This window comes from Strigops habroptila, chromosome W, assembly GCF_004027225.2.
Source record: "Strigops habroptila isolate Jane chromosome W, bStrHab1.2.pri, whole genome shotgun sequence".
Lineage (NCBI taxonomy): Eukaryota > Metazoa > Chordata > Aves > Psittaciformes > Psittacidae > Strigops > Strigops habroptila.
The window spans coordinates 8,784,962-8,810,189 of NC_044301.2; the positions used below are offsets into that span (position 1 = coordinate 8,784,962).

Sequence of the window (25,228 nt, forward strand, 5' to 3'; positions counted from 1 at the left end):
AAAGCACGATGGGGCACAGCCAAACCCGACCGCCGTAAAAGCCATGCTCCACACGCAAAACAGGAACACGCCAGGGACTCAGGGTTGTGAGGCCCAAATAACCACGCCCTCCCCTCAGAGGCCCCACCCCGCCCCAGCCGGCAGCTCTCGCGAGATCATTTCCGCTCCCGGCATCCATTTCACGGCTGGAGCGAAGGGGGACGGCTTTGAGAGAAGATGAGGGTAGTGGCCATGTTAGGAGCTTTAGGCCCCTTTCGGTACGAGGTGTGCTGAAGGAGTCTGTGCAAGGAAAACCGTCGCTGGGGGCTCGGCGGAAGGAAGGTCGGGCTCGAAGCGGGAGGAGTAGAGCGCCTACTACGACTCTGAGCTGGGCTTGCTTAGTTGTTCGTCCTAAGCTTCAAAAGGAAGAGGGCCTGTCCCTGACCGAGAAGCCAGCACCATGAGCGGGGGAGCGCCCTACATCGGGAGCAAGATCAGCCTTATTTCTAAGGCCGAGATCCGCTATGAAGGGATCTTGTACACTATCGACACCGAGAACTCCACTGTGGCGCTGGCCAAGGGTAAGGTACCTGGTGGCCCAGCAATGTCCCAGGGAGGGGGCGGGAGGGGAGCGGCACCCCTGGGGGCCAGTTGGGGATCGAGCAAGAAGCTGAAACTACGGCGAAGTCGTCCGTGGTGTTGTACTGATGGGGAGGCCTGCAGCCTGCGAGGGCCTAGCAGCAGCTGCGAGAGTCTTGGCAGAGCTTTGGTAAGAGCCCACGTAGTTTCGGCCGGAGGCGCGTCCTCCCGCCATCTTCCCCGACGGAGTGTCTGCGGTGGGGCTGGGGCGACCCGCGACGCTTCCCGGCAGAGGTGGAAGTGAGTGAGGGGTTAGGAGCGGTGGCGAGACAGCGCTGCGGAGGCCCCTGCTCCTGCGGCGCGGGCTGTTCCCCTGGTTTCGGGGGTGGGGGGTGTGTGTGGTATAAAAGGCTCAGAGTGGCTGCCGTGGGACCGTCGCGAAAGGGAGCCAAGAACGTTACCTAGTTAGGGGCTGCTCATAGGATTTCCGAGTAGAGTAAAAGAATGATGCCCTTTGCGGTGGAAGTGGTCCAGAGTTAATGTGTAAAAGGGAGTAGGAGGGGGAGACTGGAAATAGGATTTCTTTACATCCTAAGAGTTTCAGACCTACAGGGTACAGGGCTGCGTACGACTGAACTTTTATGCATCCTGGGCTTAGGAGATAACTGGGGTCTAAAGGGGATCTTGTAAGTGCTAGGCTATCAACAAAGAAGGCTGATCGTGAGCTCTTCATTTCGGAGGTAGCTGTATGGCATTGTATAAATCGAAGTTGAGTACAGATGCTGGCATGAGAATATATTGTCCAGAGAATATATGTGTGTGTGTACGCGTTGTGGTTTAAGCCCAGCCGGTAACTCAGAACCGTGCAGCTGCTCGCTCACTCTCCCTCTTCCTCCCCCTGCTTCCGGAGGGATGGGGAGGAGAAAGAATGTAAATCCCACGGGTTGAGATAAGAACAGTCCAGTAACTAAGGTATAATACAAAACTACTGCTACTACCACCAATAATAATAATGATAAGAGAAATAACAAGAGGAGAGAATATAAAACTAAAAGGGGAAAGGAAAAGGAACACTAAACACAAGCGATGCGCAATACAATTGCTCACCACCCACCAACCGATACCCAGCCCGACCCGAGCAGTGATCTGGGTCTTCCGGGTGGCTCCCCCCAGTTTATATACTGGGCACGATGTGCCGTGGTTTGTCGAAAACGCAGCACTGCACCAGCTACTAGGAAGGAGGAAAATAACTGCTACAGCTGAACCCAGGACAGTATGTATAGGAAAGTTAGGAAGATATGAGGAGAGACGACAATGGACCCTACACGATTCAATGTGGATCAAGCAGAAGCCACTTTATTGTTCCCACGATCCCTTTATATACAGAGTTTTCTATCTCTACATGCGGTCACGCGCCTTTTGATTGGTAAAAGCCCTCTTGCACGAGGCAATCACGCGGCTCGGTAAGTGTCCTTATTGGATCACCTAATTCCTGGTGTTCTTCCCATGTATCCGACTGCAGATGTTTTCTTCCTCTTATCTTCTTCTTGGTATGCGGCTACGTGTTTAGAAGAAGCTCTCTGATGGCTGGTTCACATCCTCTTATCTTCTTCTTGGTATGCAGCTGCATGCTTAGAAGAGGCCCTCATATGGCTGGCTCATCACATGTCCACTGTCCTTCAAATATGACTCCACAAAGATATGTCTACTGAGAAGAGAGTAAGACTGGGAAATTAAAAAAGAGAAGAGGATCTTTGAAACTGGGCATCGAAGGACTTTGCTGTTTCTTGTGCATGATAATGTGCACTCAACGCAAGTGTATTAGCCACGGCAGTGATTGTGTAATATTGAGGTAAAAAATTAAGTCAGAATTTTTAATAACTTATAATAGATTCTGCAAAACTCAGCGGTATTTTACTTTCCACTTGACTCCATAAAGTCTCACTAAATAATCTAAATGCATATATAAAAGCAGAGAGTTTATCCAGACATTAGGAAAGGGGGAAAATTGTTCTTTGTGTAAACTAAATATTTGAGACTGAGAGTATTCTGAACCTCAGTTCCTGTTTGGTATGATAGGTTTAGCAGTTCAGCATAATGACAACCTGTTGCATTTTACATAGTCAGTGTGTATAATAGTTGGGCTGTGGAGTTGATACTGTGTAGCAGTTTGTTAGCTTTCATCTTGCATTGGCCTTTATGGTAATGCTTGTTTGTGTGCCTTGTCACTATGAGGCCCTCTTTTTCCCCTTCTCCCCGCTGACAAGTATTTAAGAAATAGATCGCTTTGGTCTGTAAATTCTTACATTCAAAATGCTTTGAAATGCCTTATAGTTGGTTTGGTCCCAGGCTTGCATAGTTCATTTATGGGTCATTTAGCTTTCATGATGTGTTTTTTACTTCTAAAATTGCCTTTAGGTTAAATTACCTTGCTGGAATTATCTGTTTAAAAACCACAGCTAGTATTTATATGAGAAAAAACAGAGCACCATTAGAAATTCCAGTTGCATGCTGTGATTGTTAAGGTTTGTACAAAAGCACTTAGAAGAATCTCATCCTTGAGGAACTTGCGATAGCCTTGCTCTAAATTAGACAGTTTTACTACTGACCAAGCCAATTTTGCATGACTTCTCAAGAGCGAGAATATTCTCAAGTCGTATTATGGCATATCTGCCAAAGTGTACATATGTAAGATAGATCAAACTGCAGTTCCAAATCTGATCTACTCTCTTCCCATAGCTCTCATCAGAAATGTAAATCTAAACCATTAAATCTGCTTTAATAAAACTTAGCTGAGTTAGCTGAAAGAATGTGTTTTATAATATAGTGTCATGATTCAGAAGAGAATAAACCAGTATTTCTAGGCCACCTGGAACCAAAAATATTTGGATTAATCTGGAAGCTGATAACAACCAGATCAGACTGTAAAACAGTTCACTTTGCTCATGAACAAAATGCTCAACACTAGAGTATTAAAGGTTCTGAATAAATGAAGGTTTAGGTCACATGAATGTAGTATGATAGCTTATATGTAAGGTGGCAAGTGTGGTTAATTATGGCCAGGTCCTTATGTGAAAAAAGCAGATCTTCCTTTTGAACTGTCTGTAGCTGTAAATATGTTGATCGGATAATAGTTATCTCTTCTTCCTGTGGTGAGTCCAGAAGTCATACCAGAACTGTTTACTATGGATCTTTACCACAAATGTCAAACTGTCTGCCAGAAAGAGACAAGAAAAGCCTCAAAAGATGACTCAGCACTTTCAGTTGCTCTGCTAGGTAGCTGGCTTGAATGCAGGGTGTTTTATCATTATTTATTTCCTAACTGAAGTTTTGTGACATAAAGTGCAAAAGTAGAGGTAGAATCCGTTCTTGAATAACTACAGATTTGCCTAACAGTAGGACTTGTGCAGGCTAAACTGAAGTCGAGATTAATCTCATAAAGTTGTACATATGGAATTACTTCACTTAGCTTAAATCTTCTGGGGTTTTAGACAGAAATAAGATTTTTGGGTTGCTAACAGGGTACTGATTGTAGTCTTTGCCTACTGAGGGGCAATCTCCTATAGTTCTCTAATCAACATTTTATTTATAAAGCTGCAATCCTTTTACTAGCAAAAGTTGTGGCCCCTCTTGCAAATTAGAGGAAGATAGCAACTGTTTAAACAACAGCATTTTTGTCCTAAGCTGGAGTCTGATAAGGGAAAGCAGTACAGTCTTTCACAAAGTGTTAAAGTGCAAGTGTTAAATAACAGGGAAAACTCCTATCTGTATCAGATTACAACTGTTAAGCAAATTATACAAGTATTTGAGGTTTTTATATGTTATTGATGTATACTGGGGGGGGATTGCCAGCTTTTCAGAGCTAGTGTTTGGAACCAAAAGCTATCTGCTCTTATTCTGAAGTTTCAAGTTAAATTAACTTGGGATGTCCTTCTAGTTCATACTTTTTTAAGCATCTGTCCTGGGTTCAGCTACAGCAGTCATTTTTCTCCTTCTTAGTAGCTGGTGCAGTGCTGTGTTTTTGACTTTCAGCCTGGGAACAATGCTGATAACACTGATGTTTTTAGTTGTTGCTAAGTAATGTTTATTCTGACCAAGGACTTTCTCAGTCTCATGCTCTGCCAGGGAGGAGGGGAAGCCGGGAGGAAGCAGAGACAGGACACCTGACCCAAACTAGCCAAAGGGGTATTCCATACCATGGCACGTCATGCCCAGTATATAAACCGGGGGGAGTTACCCGAAGGCCCAGATCACTGCTCGGGTCGGGCTGGGTATGGGTTGGCAGGTGGTGAGCAATTGTATCCTCTCCCCTTGTTATTTCTCTTATTATTATCATTGGTGGTAGCAGTAGTGGTTTTGTATTATACCTTAGTTGCGGGACTGCTCTTATCTCAACCTGTGGGAGTTACATTCTTCCGATTCTCCTCCCCATCCCTCCGGGAGTGGGGGGAGGAAGAAGGAGGGGAGTGAGTGAGCGGCTGCATGGTTCCGAGATACCGGCTGAGCTCAAACCATGACAGCATCATTAAGTCCAACCAATTTAAGAATAGAGTGTTTACAAGCCATAGTTAGGAGTAAAATTTTCTTGCTGTAAACTGTTTGCTGCCCTACCTGGGGTAGTTACAGAATAATCATGGTGGATTGTGCTTGATCTTACATGTTGCAGCATTAAAACCTAGATGTGATCTTTCATGCTAATAATGCATAATGTCTTTCTATTTCAAGGCACTGATTTTGAGAATTTAATTTTGGTTAGCTGTGTAAGAATAACCGTATTAGGTCAGAAAAGGCATTGTTCTCTGACAGCAGGGAATCTGTAGGCATATGCGTATAAGAAACAGAAAATTATTTCCTGTCTCTTTGGTATAATGCATCAGTTTTCACTTATCACCATTGGGACTTGCATTTGGAACCATTGTTATTAATAACAATAGATATTAATGAAATAGCTTTCAGTAATTTTAGTAGTTAAATTTCTGTGATAGTTTTTTCCATAGTTTAATGACATATGAAAGAGAAAACTTCCCTTTCTTTTAGACTTTTATGCAATATTAATTGGGTGAGAGGCTTGGAAATGTAGACAGAGAAAGTTAAATTCTTGTGGACACTTGAGCATTTCTTATAGTCGAGGGGTGGGAGCTGGAAAGGGAAGGGTTAAATTTGTATCACATTTTTCTGAAGTTGGTATTTTTTGGTGTGTTGTTTTTTTTTTGGTTAGTTAAATGACATGATCCCTCCATGTCTTGAGGTTTAAGGCACATGTGCCAAACCAACGCTGTGCATAGTGTATCACAGCAGAAAAATTCACCTTGTCAAAGCCCACTTCTGGCTGCTTCCCTTCTATCTCCTTAACTCACCACCTCTATGAGTAAGGCAGTGCAGGCTGAATTAATTGTTCTGAAGGTATGAGCCTGCCACAAGCTGCCTCCTTTGCATTAATGCTTTTCCTGTAATGTGGTGTGCAGGCATCTCAGCATGCTTATAGAGAAAGGGTCGTGATGTTTTGAAGAGAGATGGCAATTAAAATTACTTGTCAAATTTTAGTTGTCACGCTTCTCATCGGTGCATTAGTGGGGAAAACCTGGTTTCCATGTATGTATGCTACATACAAAGTAAGGCTGGCAAGATTGTGTCAGTGCTGCATACAGAGACTGAACTATCTATTTACAATAATTCACATTGTATGGGAAGAGAGTCTTCTTGCTAGTAGAATATATAGCTTGGCTTCTGATTAACACTAATTTTCTATGTTAATCAACAGGTAATAATTTCTGTTAACTGATAGAGACAGTTGCAATGTTTTCCTTGGATGCTATAGTAGTGTAATATAGTAATATCCATTAAAATATAGTATAGTAGTAACACTGGAGTCAGTAAAAATCTGTTCAGAAATTTGCTCACAGCACTGTAATATGAAATTGGTGGAGATATTGCTTGAACTCGGGGGAAAAAAGAGAATTTATCACCTGGGGAAGAAGGGACAGTTAACAGGTTTAGATTGGATATTAGGAAAAATTTCTTCACAGAGAGGGTGATCAGGTATTGGAACAGGCTGCCCAGGGAAGTGGTGGAATCACCATCCCTGGAAGTGTTCACAAACTGTGTAAATGAGGCCTTCAGTGATATGGTTTAGTGGTGGTCTTGGCAGTCCTGGGGTAATGGTTGGGCTTTATGATCTTAAAGGTCTCTTCCAACATAGTTGATTTTATGATTCTACTTGGGCATAATGTCACATACATGAATCCTGTCAGGCTCATTGGTGTTAGTTTCTTTCTAGCTAGCTACTTAATTGTGTATATTTAAATTGACAAAAAAATAAGTTAATAAGTTTGCTTTTAACATGTTTTGTTTGCAAGTCCCTAAGCCAGTTTAGCTCATTTAAACAAATCAACCAACCAGTCCCCCCCCAAACAAACAAACCCCACCCCCAAAATGCACACATGGGGGGGGAAACAAACACAAAAACAAACAAAACCAAAACCCAACAACCAACCCCACCACACTTAAATTGACAAGATAAGATTAAATAGGTTTACCATAGTTCTGATAAGTGTTACAAGACTATGCTATCTTTCACATGCTTATTTTAATTTCCTCTCACTCTTCAGTGTTTTACTATATATGAACCCATGTACCTTATTCTGGAGGAAGGATGTAGTCTGAGGAAACACCCCAAGAGACAGAGCTGGATAGAGCTCCAAGACTGCTGCTGCTCCAATACTTTGTGTTTTCATACTCTGGCAACTTAGTATTTCTGATTATGCAAAACTATGGTAAAAGCTATTTCTTTCTAAAATCCTATTGTACTGACCACCTTTAATATTGGACTTTTTCTTTGATGAGCTCAGATTATGTTAAATCCTGATCCAAGCTAGGAAGAAACTGTAAAGATAGCTATCCCTTTGCAAAATATTAAAAGTAACATTCAAGTCTTTGTTATAATATTATCTGAAGGGACCTAGTTGGGATAGACACTGCAAAAACATCAAGTAGCCCTTGTCTTAAACAGCTTTCTTAGATTGCTGCATGTGCAGTTCTGGTTCCTTGTTTTAGAAGGAAATTAGACTTGGAGGTGGTTATTTTTGTTGCTTTGGGGTGAGATGGGAAAACTGAACCCCAAATCAGAGGAGTTTGCTTACCTCTCTCTACCAGAGTGAATCCTTATTGGATGAAATTGTCTTTATGTTTTGCAGAAAGTTGCACTAAAACGAGTCTGGTTTGAGGCAGGGGAGGGGTAGAGGAAAAAAAACCCCAAAATCTTAGTAGCAACTGTTAATGTGTTTCAGTGCAAAACCACTGATGACCATATCAGTGTCTTGATCTAATTGCAAAGACAGCTGAATGTCTTAAAGATGAATTCTAATTTTTCATATTGAAAATACTTCCTTTTGATGTTTTCATAATTTTATGATAGGGAGAAAGATAAATTCTTTTTGACACATAGTACAATCCCTTTATGTCTTTTAAGTTGTCATTAGATGAAAGTTAGGTGGTTCATTTGCGGGGGGGGGGGGGAAGCTTAGAAGAAAGGTGATTGCCAGGTGTTAAAACTGTTCCTTATAAGTGTTATGTGGTGTTAGTGTTAATAGTAAAATAGAACAGAACAGTTAGGATTAGAAAGGACCTGAAGATCATCTAGTTCCAACACCCCTGCCATGGGCAGGGACACCACACACTAGACCATGTCACCCAAGACTCCGTCCAACCTGGCCTTGAACACTGACAGGGATGGAGCATTTACCAGTTCTTAGTTCCATTCAGAGCAGACTTTCAAATGCACAGAAAAAGTTGATTAAATGAAGCTCAGCAGATAAGTATGAACAAAATAATTGTAACCACTTAATGTTATTTTTCATTGTAATGTGGAGTTGATCTCTTTACCCCTGAATTATGTTTCTCAAAGATTTGTGATACTTGACTGTTTATGCAGTACTAAAAGAAGCAACAGTGATGGAAGGTGGTTGGTTCAGCCTGAGAAATGACTTGATATTGCTTTATACAGCTCTATGGGAAACTGCTTTTCTTGGCTACTGGTTTTATGGCTGCAAATAAGTGCCTAGTGGTGTCTCCAAATTGTAGATGCATTTGAAAATGGAGGGAAAACTAATTCTGGTAAATTAAAGCAAAATATGGATGTTTACTCAGTATAACCTGTAGTACCTTACAAAGCAAACAAAAAGCTCTTAAAAGTTTAGAGAAAAGACAGTCATGAGGGATTATTAAAGCTTCTGCAAGTTGAGGTTCAGTAGAATGTGATTGTCATGATTGTTTTTTCTTCTCTGGTTTTAGTTCATTGTTTACTTTTTGCTTACAAAACTCTAGCTCTTGAAGACATATCTCTTCAAATTTTGTTTTACTTTATTTTCACCTAGGGTTGGCAGTCTTAAGGTGAGGAAAAGTCTTTGAGAGGGTAATGAAAGTAAAATGATGTTATCCATATACAGTGGTAGTGATTATATGTAGCACAAAGGCAGAAGCATGATAAGCTTCATTGCTATGCAATCTGAAAACTGTTGAAATTCAGCTAAGTACATACAAATAAATTTAATGTCTTGGTATGTTGCACGCTATGCAGGCCCACTTAGGAAGATAGTTGGGCCCCAGTGAGTTTACTTAATTTGGCAGAGATCGTGAGAATCGTACACCAGCAAGAAGAATCATAGAATAGTTCGGGTTGGAAAGGACCTTAAGATCATCTAGTTCTAACCCCCCTCCCATGGGCAGGGACACCTCACACTAAACCATGTTGCCCAAGAATGCCTTTTGCTTACCGAAAATTGTATATACATACCACAGAATTCCTAATTTTTATATAAATCTTGATTCAGACATTGAATCTATTGAGAAATACTTTGTTTTAGGTAATTTCTAATATTCTAGTTTCTAGTAGTGTTAACATTTTTTTTTTTTTTTCCCTGATTTGCAAGTGCAGAATATGAATGCAAACTCATGTAGTCCTTGATTCACAGGAATGATGTACCAGACTTTGTTGGTGTTCCTATTGCTATAATGTTCAGAAAGTGTTAACTTTGCAAAAAATCTGCTTTGTTGCTTCCTCTTATCACAAACCAGTCAAAATAATCAATGTGAGTGATAGTATAAGTGATGTCTCAGTGAGAAATAGGTATCTTTCTGCTTGATTTTCAACTGACGTTTCTAAGATCAAATGACTTGTTTACATCTGAGCAGTTGATAATAACAATGGATATGCTGCCTTTTTATGTTTGGGGGTTTTTTGGTTTGTGGGGTTTTTTGGTGGTTTTTTTTTTTTTTTCTGTTGTTGAACAAAATTTTATTTTTTATTTAAAGCTGTTGGTCTCTGAAGTATATTTGAAACCTTTTTTTGTTGAATGCAGGATGCTTTTATCTTTTTCCTGCCTTCCCAATTTTGCAGTTCGCTCCTTTGGTACAGAAGATAGACCAACTGATAGACCTATACCACCTCGTGATGAAGTCTTTGAGTATATTATATTCCGTGGCAGTGACATTAAAGACCTGACTGTCTGTGAGCCACCAAAGCCTCAGTGTTCTTTGCCACAGGACCCTGCTATTGTTCAGGTAAGTAAAAACATATTTTTAGATGTTTGTTGCTGTTATAACCTGGTAGCTTTTAAGTGCTCTCTAGCTGAGCGTTTAAAAAATGTTTGTTGCTGTAAAGTTCATAACCCAATGTAAAGAACTGTGGAAAGACTTTCTTCTTTTGAATCATGTCTTTTAACTGTGAAAATCAAGGTTGAAATCTAATTCCAGCACAAAGCACTGGATACCAAAGCTATCAGTTTTTCTAAAACAACTAATGACTTTTGGTAAACCCTGATGCCTTTTTTTGAAAGGTACTGGGCTTAGGAGGACATGTATGCAAGACTTGGTGGAAAGATCAGACTTGGTATAAGTCAAATGGAATAGAAGCTGAGACCTCTCCAAATCATTAGTTATTTTTTTGTTTGTTTGTTCTGTTTTTTTTCATGTTCATCTTTTTTTGCTGACTGTGACTCTAAAAAGTGTTTCATCTAGCTATGTGTTTTTAAAAAGGCTTCATACTAAAGGGCAGTTACCTGAAAAAGGAATACTTGGTTGCTTGAAGAGAAAGCAACTTACAACTTGAAGCCTTCAAGGTTAATCTGTTATTTTGTAGTAAATGAACTGACAGAGCTAGTTATTTTTGATCACTGAAATTTGTTGGCTTGTTGATTGTGTGTGGGGTGTCTTAAAAATTGCCCCTGAGAGCAAGATGGAAATCCTTGGTTCAAATGGAACTTGGTAATTCCATGCAAGTGCTTACATTTCTAATGTTTAACTATCCCATAAGATAAAATTCTTGATACTTCTTTACAAAGTACCCTTGCAGTCCTCTGAGGTCTTTTGCTAAATGTAATGCAACTTCTTCTGTCAGTGGGGGTGACAAAACTGTGAAATAACATTACCGCTAATCCCAATAATAGTAATAACCCTGCCTTTCTCCAGTATGTTTGGGTCTTTTGTTATTCATGTGGTATTTGAAACTTCAGGGAAAAAGATGACATTTTCCAAATTTGTTGACACAAGCTTATACACGTGTTTGACAAAAGAGTCTAGTATCTGAGGTTTTAGGGAAAAGATTGCAGAATTTTATGGTACTGTTTTCACAAGTTTGTGATCTTGGAAAGGTAAAAGTACTTTCTAAACTGTGTAATACTTGTGAAAATGCTTTCTGCTAACTGTTGTCTGTTATGAGTTTTCATACAGAGTAATGTGTGTAATTAAATTTTTTTTTTCTGTTTTCACTTGTGTTAAAGGGGTTACATTCTTGATATTAAAAGAAGCAACTTTATGAATGTTGAGGTCTTGTATACATATTGGCCACAGTGGTAGGGTAAATTGAAAAAATAGTGTTAATTTCTGCATTTCTTGCCTTGCAGAATTATTTCTTACTTTTTCTGTAAACATGAATTTCTGCAAGTGTGTTTTGTCTTTAGTCTTCATTAGGATCTTCAACTGCATCTTCATTCCAGAATGTGGGGTCCTATGGTCCTTTTGGCAGAATGCCTGCATACAGTCAGTTTAGTCCAAGCCCGCTGGTGGGGCAGCAGTTCAGTGCTGTTGGAGTTGGTATGTTGCTTTTTATTATTTGGTGTTTTCCTATAAGTGAAGTTGCATGTGTGTGCATAGACAGTAATCAGTGCTACAATTTCATCTGTCTTGCCCTAAAGGCAGATCCAAAGTCTTCAATCTTTATCAGTCCCACAACTTAGCTCAAAAGTAGAGTGTCTTTCATAGGAACTTACATTCCTGTAACTGTTGTGGTGTCAGCATTACTCCTGGTACTGAAAATGTTAGCCAGGTGAAAGGAAAGCTGTAGAACTGGCCATAACTTGATATCAGTTAATAAGATGTGACAGTCATATTTCTGTTTAAAATATGTTAAGTGGAAATATATGCCAATACTGTTTTATTACTCTATAAGATGCTATCATGACTATGCTATGTTAATACTTGTGACATAAAAGTTAGCCGTTTTTTTTTTTTTTTTTTTTGTGGGGTTTTTTTGGTTTTGGGTTTTTGTTTGGGGGTGTTTTTTTTTTTTAATAAAAAGCATCAAAATGTTAGTCTTGCCAACTTTCTATGAATACATATATCACATTATTCTTAAAGTGTATGGGAAGGGCAGATTTATGTGTATTCTAGAATAACTGCTTAATATGACTTCACTAATCATTTAGTGCTAATTTAAAAAAAAAAAGGCAAACAAAACCCCAGAAAAAAGTCTAAACTAAGTTTTGCAACTATATTATTTCTTTCAAAGCAGGAGATTCTTTAACATCTTTTGGAACAGACTCTTCAGCCAGCACTAGCATGTCCCAAAGCACTGCAGTTGGTTCTGCATTTACAACAGATGCAAGATCACTAAAAACACAGATGTCTCAAGGTAAATCTTTTTTAATAAGTCTTTGATCATTTTTGACCAATTGTGTCCCTGTGACTTAGGTGGTTGCCAGAAATTCTGACTAAACAGCTGAAGCCTGTTATGAAACACTTGGTATTAAAACCAGAAAGCACTGAGAGGCTTTGCACTTCCTCTTTAAAAGTGTTTTCCTATCTTGGTGTGCTACATAGGTAACTTAGCAATACATTTGGTTTTCTCCTTAAAGCATTTATATTGAAGAGTAGGACTTAGTTCCATTGAATACTGTTAGCAAATAAGTGCATATGGAAATTCAATATCTAGTTTTATTGCTGACATGACAAAAGTCAAGATACTTCATGCCAACTGAATTGTGAAGTCTTCAGCCTACAATTTTAAAATCTTTATTAATGTATATTTATATAAATATTAACAACAGACCTGATTGTAGAGAAAGTGACATGACAGCTAAGTCAGCTTAATAGTAATAGAATGTATGGGTAGTTTGTGTAATACTGGAAAAAGAAAGTAGAAAGAAAAAGGAAATTCTTTATGCTTTCTGAGTGGCAAAGAAAAAAGGAACCAAATGTTGAGCACCTTCACCCTCACTTTTCATGCAGATGTATTGATTGCTCCTCAAAATCCATAGACTCATAGAATAGTTAGGGTTGGAAAGGACCTTAAGATCATCTAGTTCCAACCCCCCTGCCATGGGCAGGGACACCTCGCACTAAACCATGTCACCCAAGGGTCTGTCCAACCTGGCCTTGAACACCACCAGGGATGGAGCATTCACAACTTCCTTGGGCAACCCATTCCAGTGCCTCACCACCCTCACTGTAAAGAACTTCTTCCTTATATCTAATCTAAACTTCCCCTGTTTAACTTTGAAGCCATTACCCCTTGTCCTACCACTACAGTCCCTAAGGAAGAGTCCCTCCCCAGCATCCTTATAGACCCCCTTCAGATACTGGAAGGCTGCTATGAGGTCTCCACGCAGCCTTCTCTTCTCCAGGCTGAACAGCCCCAACTTTCTCAGCCTGTCTTTGTACAGGAGATGCTCCAGCCCCCTGATCATCCTCGTGGCCCTCCTCTGGACTTGCTCCAACAGCTCCATGTCCTTTTTATGTTGAGGACACCAGAACTGTACACAGTACTCCAAGTGAGGTCTCACGAGAGCAGAGTAGAGGGGCAGGATCACCTCCTTCGACCTGCTGGTCACGCTTCTTTTGATGCAGCCCAGGATACGGTTGGCTTTCTGGGCTGCGAGCGCACACTGAAGCCAGCTCATGTTAAGCTTCTCATCAACCGACACCCCCAAGTCCTTCTCCACAGGGCTGCTCTGAATCTCTTCTCCACCCAACCTGTAGCTGTGCCTGGGATTCCCCTGACCCAGGTGCAGGACCTTGCACTTTGTTGGTTGAACTTCATAAAGACATTATTTCCTGCTCTTTGACTCTTCATTGCTGCTTGTAAAAGTGTGTGCTAAGATATATTCTTAATGCTATTTTAAAGTTTATGCAGTTGTGTTAAAAGGCAAAGCACTTACAGCAAACAAGGGTTTTCCTGACTTCTTGAGATTTGTATACCAGTTAGGACTACTTTCTAGGGCTAGTTGAGGGGATTGCTAAAAATAGGTTCTACTTTGTTGCATTAATTGAAGGGGGGGAAAGTATGCTGAGCATTTACTTTTTCTCTGTTGAAAAGAGTAGCTTGGGTTTCTGTAGGTGAAATTAAAACCCGTATGATCCTTGGACTTAATGTATGACACATGTTCCAGGTGAACATACACCGAATCTCCTGTGGGGCACCAACAAGTTTTTACCTCTGTGGTTTTTTTCTTTTAAAAATATTTATTTGTCATTTTCATAGATTGTGTGTGGTTGGTTTGTTGGGTGTGGTGGGTTTTTGTTTGGTTGGTTTTGTTGTGGTTGGTTGTTTTCTTAAGCTTTTTTTTTTTTTTTTTTTTTAATGGGGTTTAACATTGCTCTTTTACTTACTGGGTTTTGAATCTCATTCTAATTTCTTAGTAGATTTACCTGTATGCTGTCATAAACTTTTCTGGCTGGATCAAATGTCTCTATTCTAAACATGCTTCTGGCTCCAGTCACTCATGCTGTAAATTGAAATGTATGAACAGCACTTTGTTGGGAAGCTTTCCTAGCTCCTTCATGTGCATTATGCCTAGCACCTAGCCATTACTTTGTGGTAACCATACAACAGAGTGTGTTAGATGAAATAAAATTTCAGTATCATAACTACATGTCTGCCTTTGGGAACAGTCACTTTCCACTTGCCTTTCCAGAGAGGCAGAAAGAGTATTTTTACTTCCAGTCAATCAAAAAATTTCATTCCACAGCTAAATGCACATCATGGATGGATTGGTAGGGATTAATCGTCCTACCCATTTTTTTTTCTTTTAAGACTCTAGGGGAAGGGGAATTGCTAAATATCCTTCATTCTGGATTAGTGGATCTGAGGGTGCAGAAATATTTATTTCTTCTTTGGACACAGCTGTCTTGACTGGTAAGGCAGATAAACCTGTCAGTCTAGATTGGTTGAGACCAGTAACTCAAATTTGTAGATGAGGAATAACTCTTTGGGTTTTGGTTTTGTCTTTGTCCCAGGTTGTTCAAGCCCTCAGGTAGATAATTTGAGAAGGAGCCCCACCATGGAACAAGCAGTACAAACAGCTTCAGCCCACCTGCCTACTCCAGCGCCAGTTGGGAGGAGGAGTCCTGTACCAGCCAGACCTTTGGTGTCTGCTAGCCAAAAATCATTAGAGAATCAGGAGCACAGACGAGGTAGCTTTGAATAATTTGGCTTATTTTTTTCCATACACATATGAAGTGCTGTTTTTAAGGGTAATGTGTAGGAATTTTCTTGCTGTCCATTACTGGTTGACTGGCCAGCAGAGACCTGGATCATATATATTTCTTTTTGAAGTCAAGCGTATATTCTAAAAAAAAAAAAAAATATTCCCCCCCCCCCGAGTTTAATTTGTGGTTTTACTTTTTATAGGTTTGGGATTTTTTTTGAAATCTGAACTATATAACTATATACAAAAGTATGATCAAAAATACCTAATTGGATAAACAAATAATTTCTTTATTTCCAGCTTTAGCTGAAGCACACAAGGTTTCAAGATCAGAAAATGAACTCAGAAATGAAAACAAAAGACAAATTGGTAAATCTTCTTTTGAGAAATAGCAATCATTGTTTCCAGGCTTCATTAAGTTTTTTAAAAGTCTGCTAACATGCATCACTGTGTAGTTTGCCAAGCGTTAGGACTTTGTTTCTAACAGCCAGAGAACTTGCAGTTCAGATTACAGTAGTAAAGAATTCATGTATTTAGAATTATTTCACATAATTGTTTCTAGCAGGTAACAATAACTTTGCATTGGGTCAGAATCATGCAAGCACAAAAGGTCAACATTAAAGAGAAAAATCTCTTCCAATTGCTCCATATTAAGCAATTTGAATAAAAATGCAAAACCAAGCAGTATTCATGGATTTATAAACACAATAGCATGAAATAAAACCCGTCATCTTTCTACAGAAATACTGGACTGAAAAGCCACTAACATTTTAACTCTTCTTCCAAAAGCTTTATGACTTTTAGAAAGTCTTTTAGTACCCAACTTTAGTACCATTATGCTTTGTGTGTCGCTGCCATAATTACTGTAAGTGAATTTACAAATTACAAGCTGCTCCAACAGGACTTTTAACAGAAGTGGAGGAAGAGGATGCATGAAGTCCCAACCTATTACCCCAGGAATTTTAAAAAGCAAACCAAAAACCAACCACCCCCACCACCCTCAAAGAAAAACCAATCCACAAACCAAAACTAAACAGAATTTCCCTCTTTTCAGTTCCAGGTGGACCTGCAGCACGGAGAGGTCGTGGAGGTCACAGAGGGGGTCGAGGAAGATTTGGTATTAGGAGGGATGGTTTAATGAAGTTTGAGAAGGACTTTGACTTTGAAAGTGCAAATGCACAATTCAACAAGGAGGAAATTGATAGAGAATTTCATAATAAACTTAAATTAAAAGGTAAACCACTTTTTGCTTTGTATTTGACCATGGAAAAACTGTGTCTTGCTGTTTTAATCCTATCTTGAAGAACAACTTGTAAAAGGCATATCCTATTAAGTCTTGTTTGCAGTTTTTAACAAAAAAAAAGTCAACTGGGATCATCTATTTGTTTAAATATTTGCATCAATATTTGAGTTGAGGGAATTTTAACTAGCAAATATACATCATGTTCTAACAAGTCTGTTGGTTAAAAATTAAGATTACTTGAGCAGAAGTCCCAGCAGTGTTTACTTTTGAATTCTGGAAAAGATGCAATAAAAGAAAACCTGTGTTTATGTTTTCAATTATTAATAGACCAAAAGCAGTCACAAAAACATGAGTTTGGGATCAAAACTTTGCTGGAGGATGCACAAGAGTTTCAATGTAAGGAAGTTTCTACCATTTCTTTTGCTTTTAACCCTTTTCCAAGGAAACACAGGCATAGTTTGAATCCATACTTGCCAGCATGTTTGTCTTTATTTTTCCTAGCAGGCTTCTATTTTAATTACCTCATTCTCTTGTGACCAGCCACCTGTTTGTTACACTGCTGCTACTATTTTTGGACAAAATTGTTATAGGTTAAAATAGGGAGTTCCCTGTTTCAGTAAATGACTTCTAAAAAACAGGAAACAAAAGGTAGGAATAAATGGTCAGATTTCAGTGTAGAGAAAAAACACCAGTGGAGTCCCTAGGATTTGTTCTCTGGTGTTTGCCTCTTTCTGGATCATTTTTAAAAGAGTTGACAGATTGATGTTGATACTTTTTTAATTTTTTTTTTTTTTTATTCAGAATAATAAAGAGGAAAGGGAAAGCAAACCATAAAGAGCTATAGAAATATTTTATGAGGCAGAGTGGTAATTGCGTGTGTGTGTGTGTGTGTGTGTTGTGGAAAGGTTGAGCTGGCTATCTGAATTTTATGCATAGCATTATGAGGTGTAAATTTGTAAGCATTTAGGAATGAGACTTTAAGATTGCAATAGCTAGTTCTGCTGAACCACCAGCTTCCTTTTCAGTGCCAGTCAAAACAGTAAGCTGAACTTTCAGGCATTATTTAGGAAACAAATATATCATAAAGTCAGTTCATGGCATAGCTTGAATGATGGCCCTGTGTCTCAAAGGAGGTAACAGCAAAGCCAGAAGAGAAAGGAGAAGGGCAACAGGGATGAGCAAAAACATGAATGGCTTTTATGACAAATGACTGAGGCTTTTAAATCTGGAAAGGAGGTAGCTGGGATGATAGAAAATAGATGGCTATCAAATCCATTCTACCACAGGGGATTTTTTTTGTTTGTTTTTGTTGTTGTTTTGGGGGGGGGGGTGTGTGTTTTGTTGCTGGTTTTTTTTGTTTGGGGTTTTTCATGTTTTGTGGGTTGTTTTGGTTTGTTTTTTGTTGGTTGGTTGTTTGTTTTGTTTTATGTGTTTTAATTAAATCTGCAGCAAATACAAAGGATATCAAAACTCCAGACAGCATTAGCAAAACATCCTAATTTGTGTCGAATTATTTGACTTTCCCATTAAATTTTGGAGGGGGTTTTGTAGTTTTGAGCATTCAGTATAGTTTCTGTCTGTCTGGGAATAAGTTAATAGTGCTGTTTTGTTTAGTATGATGGTCTGGAAAGCTTCTGTTTACTTTTATTTTCCAGAAGATAAACTTGAGAAACCAGAGAAGCCTGTAAATGGAGAAGACAAAGGTGACTCAGGTGTTAATAACCAAAATAGTGAAGGGAATGTGGATGAGGAAGATCCACTTGGCCCCAACTGCTACTATGACAAAACCAAATCCTTCTTTGATAACATCTCCTGTGATGACAATAGGTATGGCCTATTAACAGGTAAGGGGAAGCTTGTTAGTCTACTTAATACATATTTATGTCACAAGGTAGTGTCAGCACTACTCACTACAATCAATCAGCTCTGATTCAGAAGCGAGTAAAACTTATTTCCACATGCAGTGGGCAAAAAATAAAATAGGAATACCAAGCACAAAATTTCTTTGTGGGCAAGTGCAGTGCAATAATAGGAAAATATTTTAAATGTTGTCTTAGAGCCATGCTTCTGGAACTTGGTGTGCATACTCTAGAATCTCCTTTACAGATTTGCTGAAGTAGGTGTTGTGTTTTATTTTGCTACTAAATTACCACTTTAGTTAATTCAATTATGACTCTGCTTTGGTAATGGTTTCTAAGTAGATCACACAACTGTCTCGGCCAGTCATGGTGTTTGAATGGGAAGACAGCATTTCAGGAAAATTAAAGTTTATCTTTTGCTGTTGTCTTTCTTAGTAGACAAGATGATGTGGATTGTTGGCCTATTGTGAATTATGGGGTGGGGGGATGTTGTACTGACATATAGATAAAATAACATCTGTAACTCCAAACTCTTATTTTCTGTTTCTTGTTTTAAATTGCAGACAGCTTTTTAAAATTTAATTATATGATGATGTATGCAGAGGATACAGATTGTGTCCTTCTATATGGGAAACTTACAGTATTATTAATACATAGAATCATAGAATAGTTTGGGTTGGAAAGGGCCTTAAGATCATCTAGTTCCAACACCCCTGCCATGGGCAGGGACACCTCGCACTAAACCATATGGTCCAAGGCTCTGTCCAACCTGGCCTTGAACACCGCCACGGATGGAGCATCCACAACCTCCCTGGGCAACCCATTCCAGTGTTTCACCACCCTCACTGTAAAGAACTTCTTCCTTATATCTAACCTGAACTTCCCCTGTTTAAGTTTGAAGCCATTACCCCTTGTCCTACCACTACAGTCCCTAAGGAAGAGTCCCTCCCCAGCATCCTTGTAGACCCCCTTCAGGTACTGGAAGGCTGCTATGAGGTCTCCATGCAGCCTTCACTTCTCCAGGCTGAACAGCCTCAACTTTCTCAGCCTGTCTTCATACGGGAGGTGCTCCAGCCCTCTTACCATCCTCGTGGCCCTCCTCTGGACTCGCTCCAACAGCTCCATGTCCTTTTTATGTTGAGGACACCAGAACTGTACACAATACTCCAAGTGAGGTCTCACGAGAGCAGAGTAGAGGGGCAGGATCACCTCCTTCGACCTGCTGGTCACGCTTCTTTTGATGCAGCCCAGGATATGGTTGGCTTTCTGGGCTGCAAGCGCACACTGAAGCCGGCTCATGTTAAGCTTCTCATCAACCAACACCCCCAAGTCCTTCTCCACAGGGCTGCTCTGAATCTCTTCTCTGCCCAACCTGTAGCTGTGCCTGGGATTGCCCTGACCCAGGTGTAGGACCTTACACTTGGCTTGGTTAAACTTCATAAGGTTGGCATCAGCCCACCTCACAAGCATGTCAAGGTCCCTCTGGATGGCATCCCTTCCCTCCAGCATGTCAACCAAACCACACAGCTTGGTGTCGTCGGCAAACTTGCTGAGGGCGCATTCAATCCCACTGTCTATGTCGCCGACAAAGATGTTGAACAGGACCGGTCCCAACACCGATCCCTGGGGGACACCACTCATTACAGGTTTCCAACTGGACATCGAGCCATTTACCACAACTCTTTGCGTGCGGCCATCGAGCCAGTTCTTTATCCACCGAGTGGTCCATCTATCAAATTGATGTCTCTCCAATTTAGAGACAAGGATGTCATGCGGGACAGTGTCGAACGCTTTGCACAAGTCCAGGTAGATGACATCAACTGCTCTGCCGCTGTCCATCAGTTCCGTGGCTCCATCATAGAAGGCCACCAAATTGGTCAGGAAGGATCTCCCCTTAGTGAAGCCATGTTGGCTGTCACCAACCACCTCATGGTTTTCTTGTGCCTTAGCATGTTTTCCAGGAGAAACTGTTCCAAGATTTTGCCAGGCACAGAGGTGAGACTGACTGGTCTGTAGTTCCCTGGGTCTTCCATCTTCCCCTTCTTGAAAATGGAGGTTATATTACCCTTCTTCCAGTCATCAGGAACTTCACCTGACTGCCAGGATTTTTCGAATATGATGGACAGTGGTTTAGCAACTTCATTCGCCAGCTCTCTCAGGACCCGTGGATGGATTTCATCAGGTCCCATGGACTTGTGCACATTCAGGTTCTTAAGATGGTCTCGAGCCTGATCCTCTCCTACAGTGGGCCGAAGGTCTTCATTTTCACAATCCCTGCATTTGCTTTCCAAGACTTTCGTGGTGTGGTCAGAGCATTTGCTGGTGAAGACTGATGCAAAGAAGTCATTAAGAACCTCAGCCTTCTCCAAATCCATGGTAGCCAGTTCTGATAGCTTCCGGAGAGGGCCCACGTTGTCCCTAGTCTGTCTTTTATTTGCTACGTATCTATAGAATCCTTTCCTGTTATCTTTTACATCCCTTGCCAAACTTAATTCTAGCTGGGCCTTAGCTTTCCTAACCTGGTCCCTAGCTTCCCGGGCAATGCTCCTATATTCTTCCCAGGCCGCCTGTCCTCGCTTCCACCTTCTATAAGCTTCTTTTTTCCCCTCTAAGTTTCCTCAGCGGCTCCTTGTCCATCCATGGAGGTCTCCTGGCCCTCCTGCCGCACTTTCTTCTAGTCGGGATGCAACACTCTTGAGCATGTAGCAGGTGATCCTTGAATATCGACCAGCAGTCTTGGGCCCCCCTGCCCTCTAGGACTGTATCCCATGAAACCTTACTAAGGAGGTTCCTGAAGAGGCCAAAGTCTGCTTTCTTGAAGTCCAGGGCAGTGAGCTTGCTGCATGCTCTTCTCACTGTCCTGAGGATCTCAAACTCAACCATCTCGTGATCACTACAGCCAAGGCTGCCCTGGAGCGTCACATTTCCAACCAGTCCCTCCCTGTTGGTGAGCATGAGGTCAAGCAGGGCACCTCTCCTCGTCGGCTCCTCTACTGCTTGAAAGAGGAAGTTGTCTTCCACACAATCGAGGAACCTCCTGGATTGCTTGTGCCGGGCCGTACCGTCCCTCCAACAGATGTCAGGATGGTTGAAGTCCCCCATGAGGTCAAGGGCCTGCGAGCGTGAGGCTGCTCCTATCTGTCTGTAGAGCGCTTCATCCACGGAGTCCTCTTGATCAGGCGGCCTGTAACAGATCCCCACTGTAATGTCCCCCATTGCTGTTTTCTCTTCGGTCCTGACCCACAAACACTCTGTTACCTCATCACCCGTCCCCAGACAGAGTTCCATACTCTCTAGCCTATCACTGACATAGATAGCAATGCCCCCTCCCCGTCTGCCTGGCCTGTCTTTTCTAAACAGCCTGTAACCTTCCATTCTGACACTCCAGTCATAGGAGCCATCCCACCATGTTTCTGTGATACCAATGACATCATATTCCCGTAGCCTTGCACACATCTCTAATTCCTCTTGCTTGTTCCCCATACTACAGGCGTTTGTATAGAGGCACCTTAGCCGAGCTCCAAATGAAGCCGACTCAATGGCTGGGGCAGCTGGAACATCTCTACATTGCTCCAAGCACTTATTACAGGTGCTGGCAACTGACCAGGAGTGTTGGGATGGATCAGTGCTCCCCTCCCCCAACATATCTAGTTTAAAGCTTTCTTGACCAGCCTGGCAAGCCTCCTACCAAAACAGCTCTTCCCCTTCTTTGTCAGACCAGCTCCACCAGCCTCCAGTAGACCTGGCCTCCCAAATGGAGCCCCATGTTCTAAATAGCCAAACCCCTGACTATGGCACCACCATTCTAACCATTTATTAACCTGCCAAACGCGCCTAGCTTTTTTAAGGTCCTCCCCTTTGTCCTGGAGGATCGATGAAAAAACTATCTGAGCTCCAGAGCCCCTAACCACCTCTCCCAGGGCTCTGTAGTCCTCCTTAATGTTCTCCAGGCTACTGCTGTCTATATCTCTAGCACCCACGTGGACCACTAGGAGGGGGTAATAGTCAGCAGGACTTACTAGAGCAGGCAGCCTCTTGGCAACATCCCTGATCCGAGCCCCTGGCAGGCAACACACCTCCCTCGAGACTGGATCAGGCCGGCAGATGGGTGCCTCTGTGCCTTTCAAAGTAGAGTCCCCTACTACTATGACCCTCCGCTTTTTCCTGGAGGCATCAGTAGCGATCCTCTTTACTGGTGCATCAGCAGGATGCTCATTAGCTGTGGTGGGTGCTTTCTCATTAGCCCCCTGCAGAACTGCGAAGCGGTTCTGGGTGGGGACATCAGACTTAGGAGGAAGCCCCTTGTCGTTAATTGTCCTCTTCCTCCTTTTTTTGTTAGTTTTTCTCATAACTAATTCCCAGCTTCCTGGCTTGCTGCCCTCCTTCTTTCCTATATGAGCAATGCCGGACGTTTGCAGCCCCTGCGCAGTTTGGGCTTGAAGCAAGCAGCCCAGCTCCCTCTCAGCTTCCCTGGCATCTTTTAGCTCACCAACAGCCTCCCGCAGCTCAGCCACCTGCTGCAGGAGGACCTCCACCAGGGCACACCGAGTGCAGCCCTGTCCATTGTGCACCCTCACCTCAAGAGACCAGTCGAGGCACTTTCTACACTCCGAGGTCTGCGCCGCAGCCTCCCCTCTCATCGGCTCTGTCTGGGTGCCTACGCTGGCCACCGCCGGGGCAGAGCTCCCACAGCGGGCCCTGCTCCTGAGGCGAGTGCTCACCATCCCGCTCGCTACCCACTCAAACTGCTGCGCCACGCCCTGGTCGCTCGCGCTCCCTGGGATGGGTTTTTCCCCACTGAGGGCTGGTGCCGTCACTCCTGGCGCCGCCCCCTGTGAGTCAGCTGCTCACGTGAGCTGAGCTGCCGGCTCCTGGGCAAGTCCTGTCGAGGACTTGAGGCTCCCTCGGTCGCTCTTGCCGCTCCGAACTGAGGCTCCTGGACGCTGTGCTTCCCCCTGCTCCGGTGTTAAAGGCGTCCTCTCTGGAGATACTCACCTCGGCATTTAATTAGTGTTACTGTAACATCCCTTTTTGTTGAATGAAATTAATTGTGGCAGATACCTAGATTCTTGCAGAAGGGATAATGAAGATGTACAGTGGGATTAATGTATCATTTTTTATTTCAGGGGCTTTCTGGTGATTCTAAGCCAGGCAGTCCTCCTTCTGAAGTGTGTTTTTTAAAATGATCCTTGTTCCTTTTGTGTGGCAGAGAACGGCGACCCACCTGGGCTGAGGAAAGAAGGCTAAATGCAGAGACCTTTGGGATACCACTGCGTCCCAATCGTGGCCGTGGAGGGTACAGAAGCAGAGGGGGGATTGGCTTCCGAGGTGGAAGAGGGCGAGGAGGTGGAAGAGGTGGCTTCACTGTCCCCCGAGGATTCCGTGGTGGATTCAGAGGAGGTCGTGGAGGCAGGGAATTTGCTGACTTTGAATATAGGGTAAAATATATTTAATGTTACTATGACCTGATCCACTATTTTTGGAAACTAGTAGTAAAAAAAAAAGAGAGAGGGGAAAAGAAAAAACAACACAACTACTCCTCCTCTTAAATTTGATATTGAACTAGAATTTCCTGAATAATATTTTGCAAGTAAATTTTCCAATTTACATTGGAAACAACAGAGCTCAGTTGCTTGGAAAGCCAAAATCTTTTAACAATTTCAGTGCGAGCCATTTTTCTTGGCATCAAGTGTGTATATTCAACTGGAACATTGGCTTGTGAAGCGACAGCAGTAATACTGGCATCCTGTTCATAATTGGTAACAAATGTAATTAACTGTATTGGTGCAAGGAAATGTAGGCTTTTATAACTCTGACTGGGACAGAAGAACTTTCTCTGGTAGTTTACTGCATGAGCGGTTAATTTATGTCTGAAGATGTAAATATTTTTAATAAAAACAAAAAAGGGGGGGAGCCTTTTTTTCATGGCTAAAGGTTTCTGACTGTCCCTCAGTTATTCCTTTGTTAGTTTGCAACAATTAGTCCTGTAATTCAAAGACATTTTTGGTAGCAGAGCATGAATTGAAATGAGGGGTGGAAGATCAAAGATCTGAATTTCTGCATGAAAAGATTTCACAGCCTTCCCAATAAGTGGGAGGTGGTGTAAAGACCAAGGATTTGTGCCACATGTCTAGTCCAAGTGATGAGCTGCTTCAGCATGTGCCAGGTAAGGGAGCATTGACCAAACACTAACCTGGTCGCACAGGGATGCCTTCTTTCCCATTGCGGAAGATGGGAAGGAGCCATCGCAGTTGCATCTTGGCCTAATGCCGTTGCCCAGATTAATTTGTGATTCCCCTCCATCTTAAAATTAACCTTCTACTGTTGTTCCCTCTAGAAAGACAACAAAGTTGCTGCATAGTCTACAGGAAAGCTGAAACTGGGTGAACGTCTAGATCTTCTTGATCCGGAGAATTAGCTTCAATCTCTGCAAAGAATGAAGTTAACTTGCTGTATACTTGTCACCAGCACTGGGATTTAACTATTGAATTTCAAAGGGGTGTAATGCAGTTACTTTTGAAAAATGGCCATCTTTGAAAACAGTGAGCATTAAATATATTTGAGACAGAAGGATGAGCAATTTCTTATGTGTGTAGTTAATTATAAAGCAGTACTTTGATGGGGTTTATTTTTTCATCCCCAAAAGGATTTTTCTTATTACTAAACTCTATCTGAAGCAATTATCAAGCTGTAAGGACAATTGTATGCAGAAGGCCGTCGATACTGTGAGTGTTTTGACCAACTGAAGGTTATTTTTTGGAAATCCTGTAATATCCCTTTTGAGATAGTTGTACTTTTATCAACTAGGGTGCTGGACAGTAGAAAACTTGCTTTGTCAGTCAAATTATGTACACAAAGTAAATACTGTT

General features: G+C 41.7%; 1 protein-coding gene across 5 annotated transcripts; it reads left to right on the forward strand.

Annotated features, from left to right (window-relative positions):
* The first annotated feature begins 324 nt into the window (after nt 1–324).
* On the forward strand, nt 325–25,177 carry LOC115619132 (protein LSM14 homolog A). 5 transcript variants are annotated; one of them, XM_030511177.1, is made up of 9 exons: nt 326–560; nt 9,953–10,116; nt 11,514–11,646; nt 12,344–12,463; nt 15,067–15,243; nt 16,312–16,491; nt 18,156–18,327; nt 23,569–23,797; nt 24,697–25,177. In XM_030511177.1, exons 1-9 carry the CDS (start codon nt 440–442, stop codon nt 24,718–24,720), a joined length of 1,320 nt encoding a protein of 439 aa, XP_030367037.1. In that variant the 5' UTR covers nt 326–439; the 3' UTR covers nt 24,721–25,177. The 5 variants fall into 5 exon arrangements, 4 of the variants coding, with proteins under 4 accessions (XP_030367039.1, XP_030367037.1, XP_030367036.1 ...); XM_030511176.1 differs by having other exon boundaries at nt 327–560; nt 12,341–12,463; XR_003994929.1 differs by lacking the exons at nt 18,156–18,327; nt 23,569–23,797; nt 24,697–25,177 and adding exons at nt 16,828–17,161; nt 17,345–17,847 and having other exon boundaries at nt 325–560; nt 12,341–12,463.
* The last annotated feature ends 51 nt before the right edge of the window (nt 25,178–25,228 follow it).

Bases quoted from the DNA above. Each gene is read 5' to 3' on its own strand.
- LOC115619132 (XM_030511176.1), top strand. From the start codon at position 440: ATGAGCGGGGGAGCGCCCTACATCGGGAGCAAGATCAGCCTTATTTCT. The intron at 561-9,952 runs GTAAGGTACCTG...CCAATTTTGCAG, and splicing joins CACTGTGGCGCTGGCCAAGG to TTCGCTCCTTTGGTACAGAA. The intron at 15,244-16,311 runs GTAGCTTTGAAT...CCCTCTTTTCAG, and splicing joins GAATCAGGAGCACAGACGAG to TTCCAGGTGGACCTGCAGCA.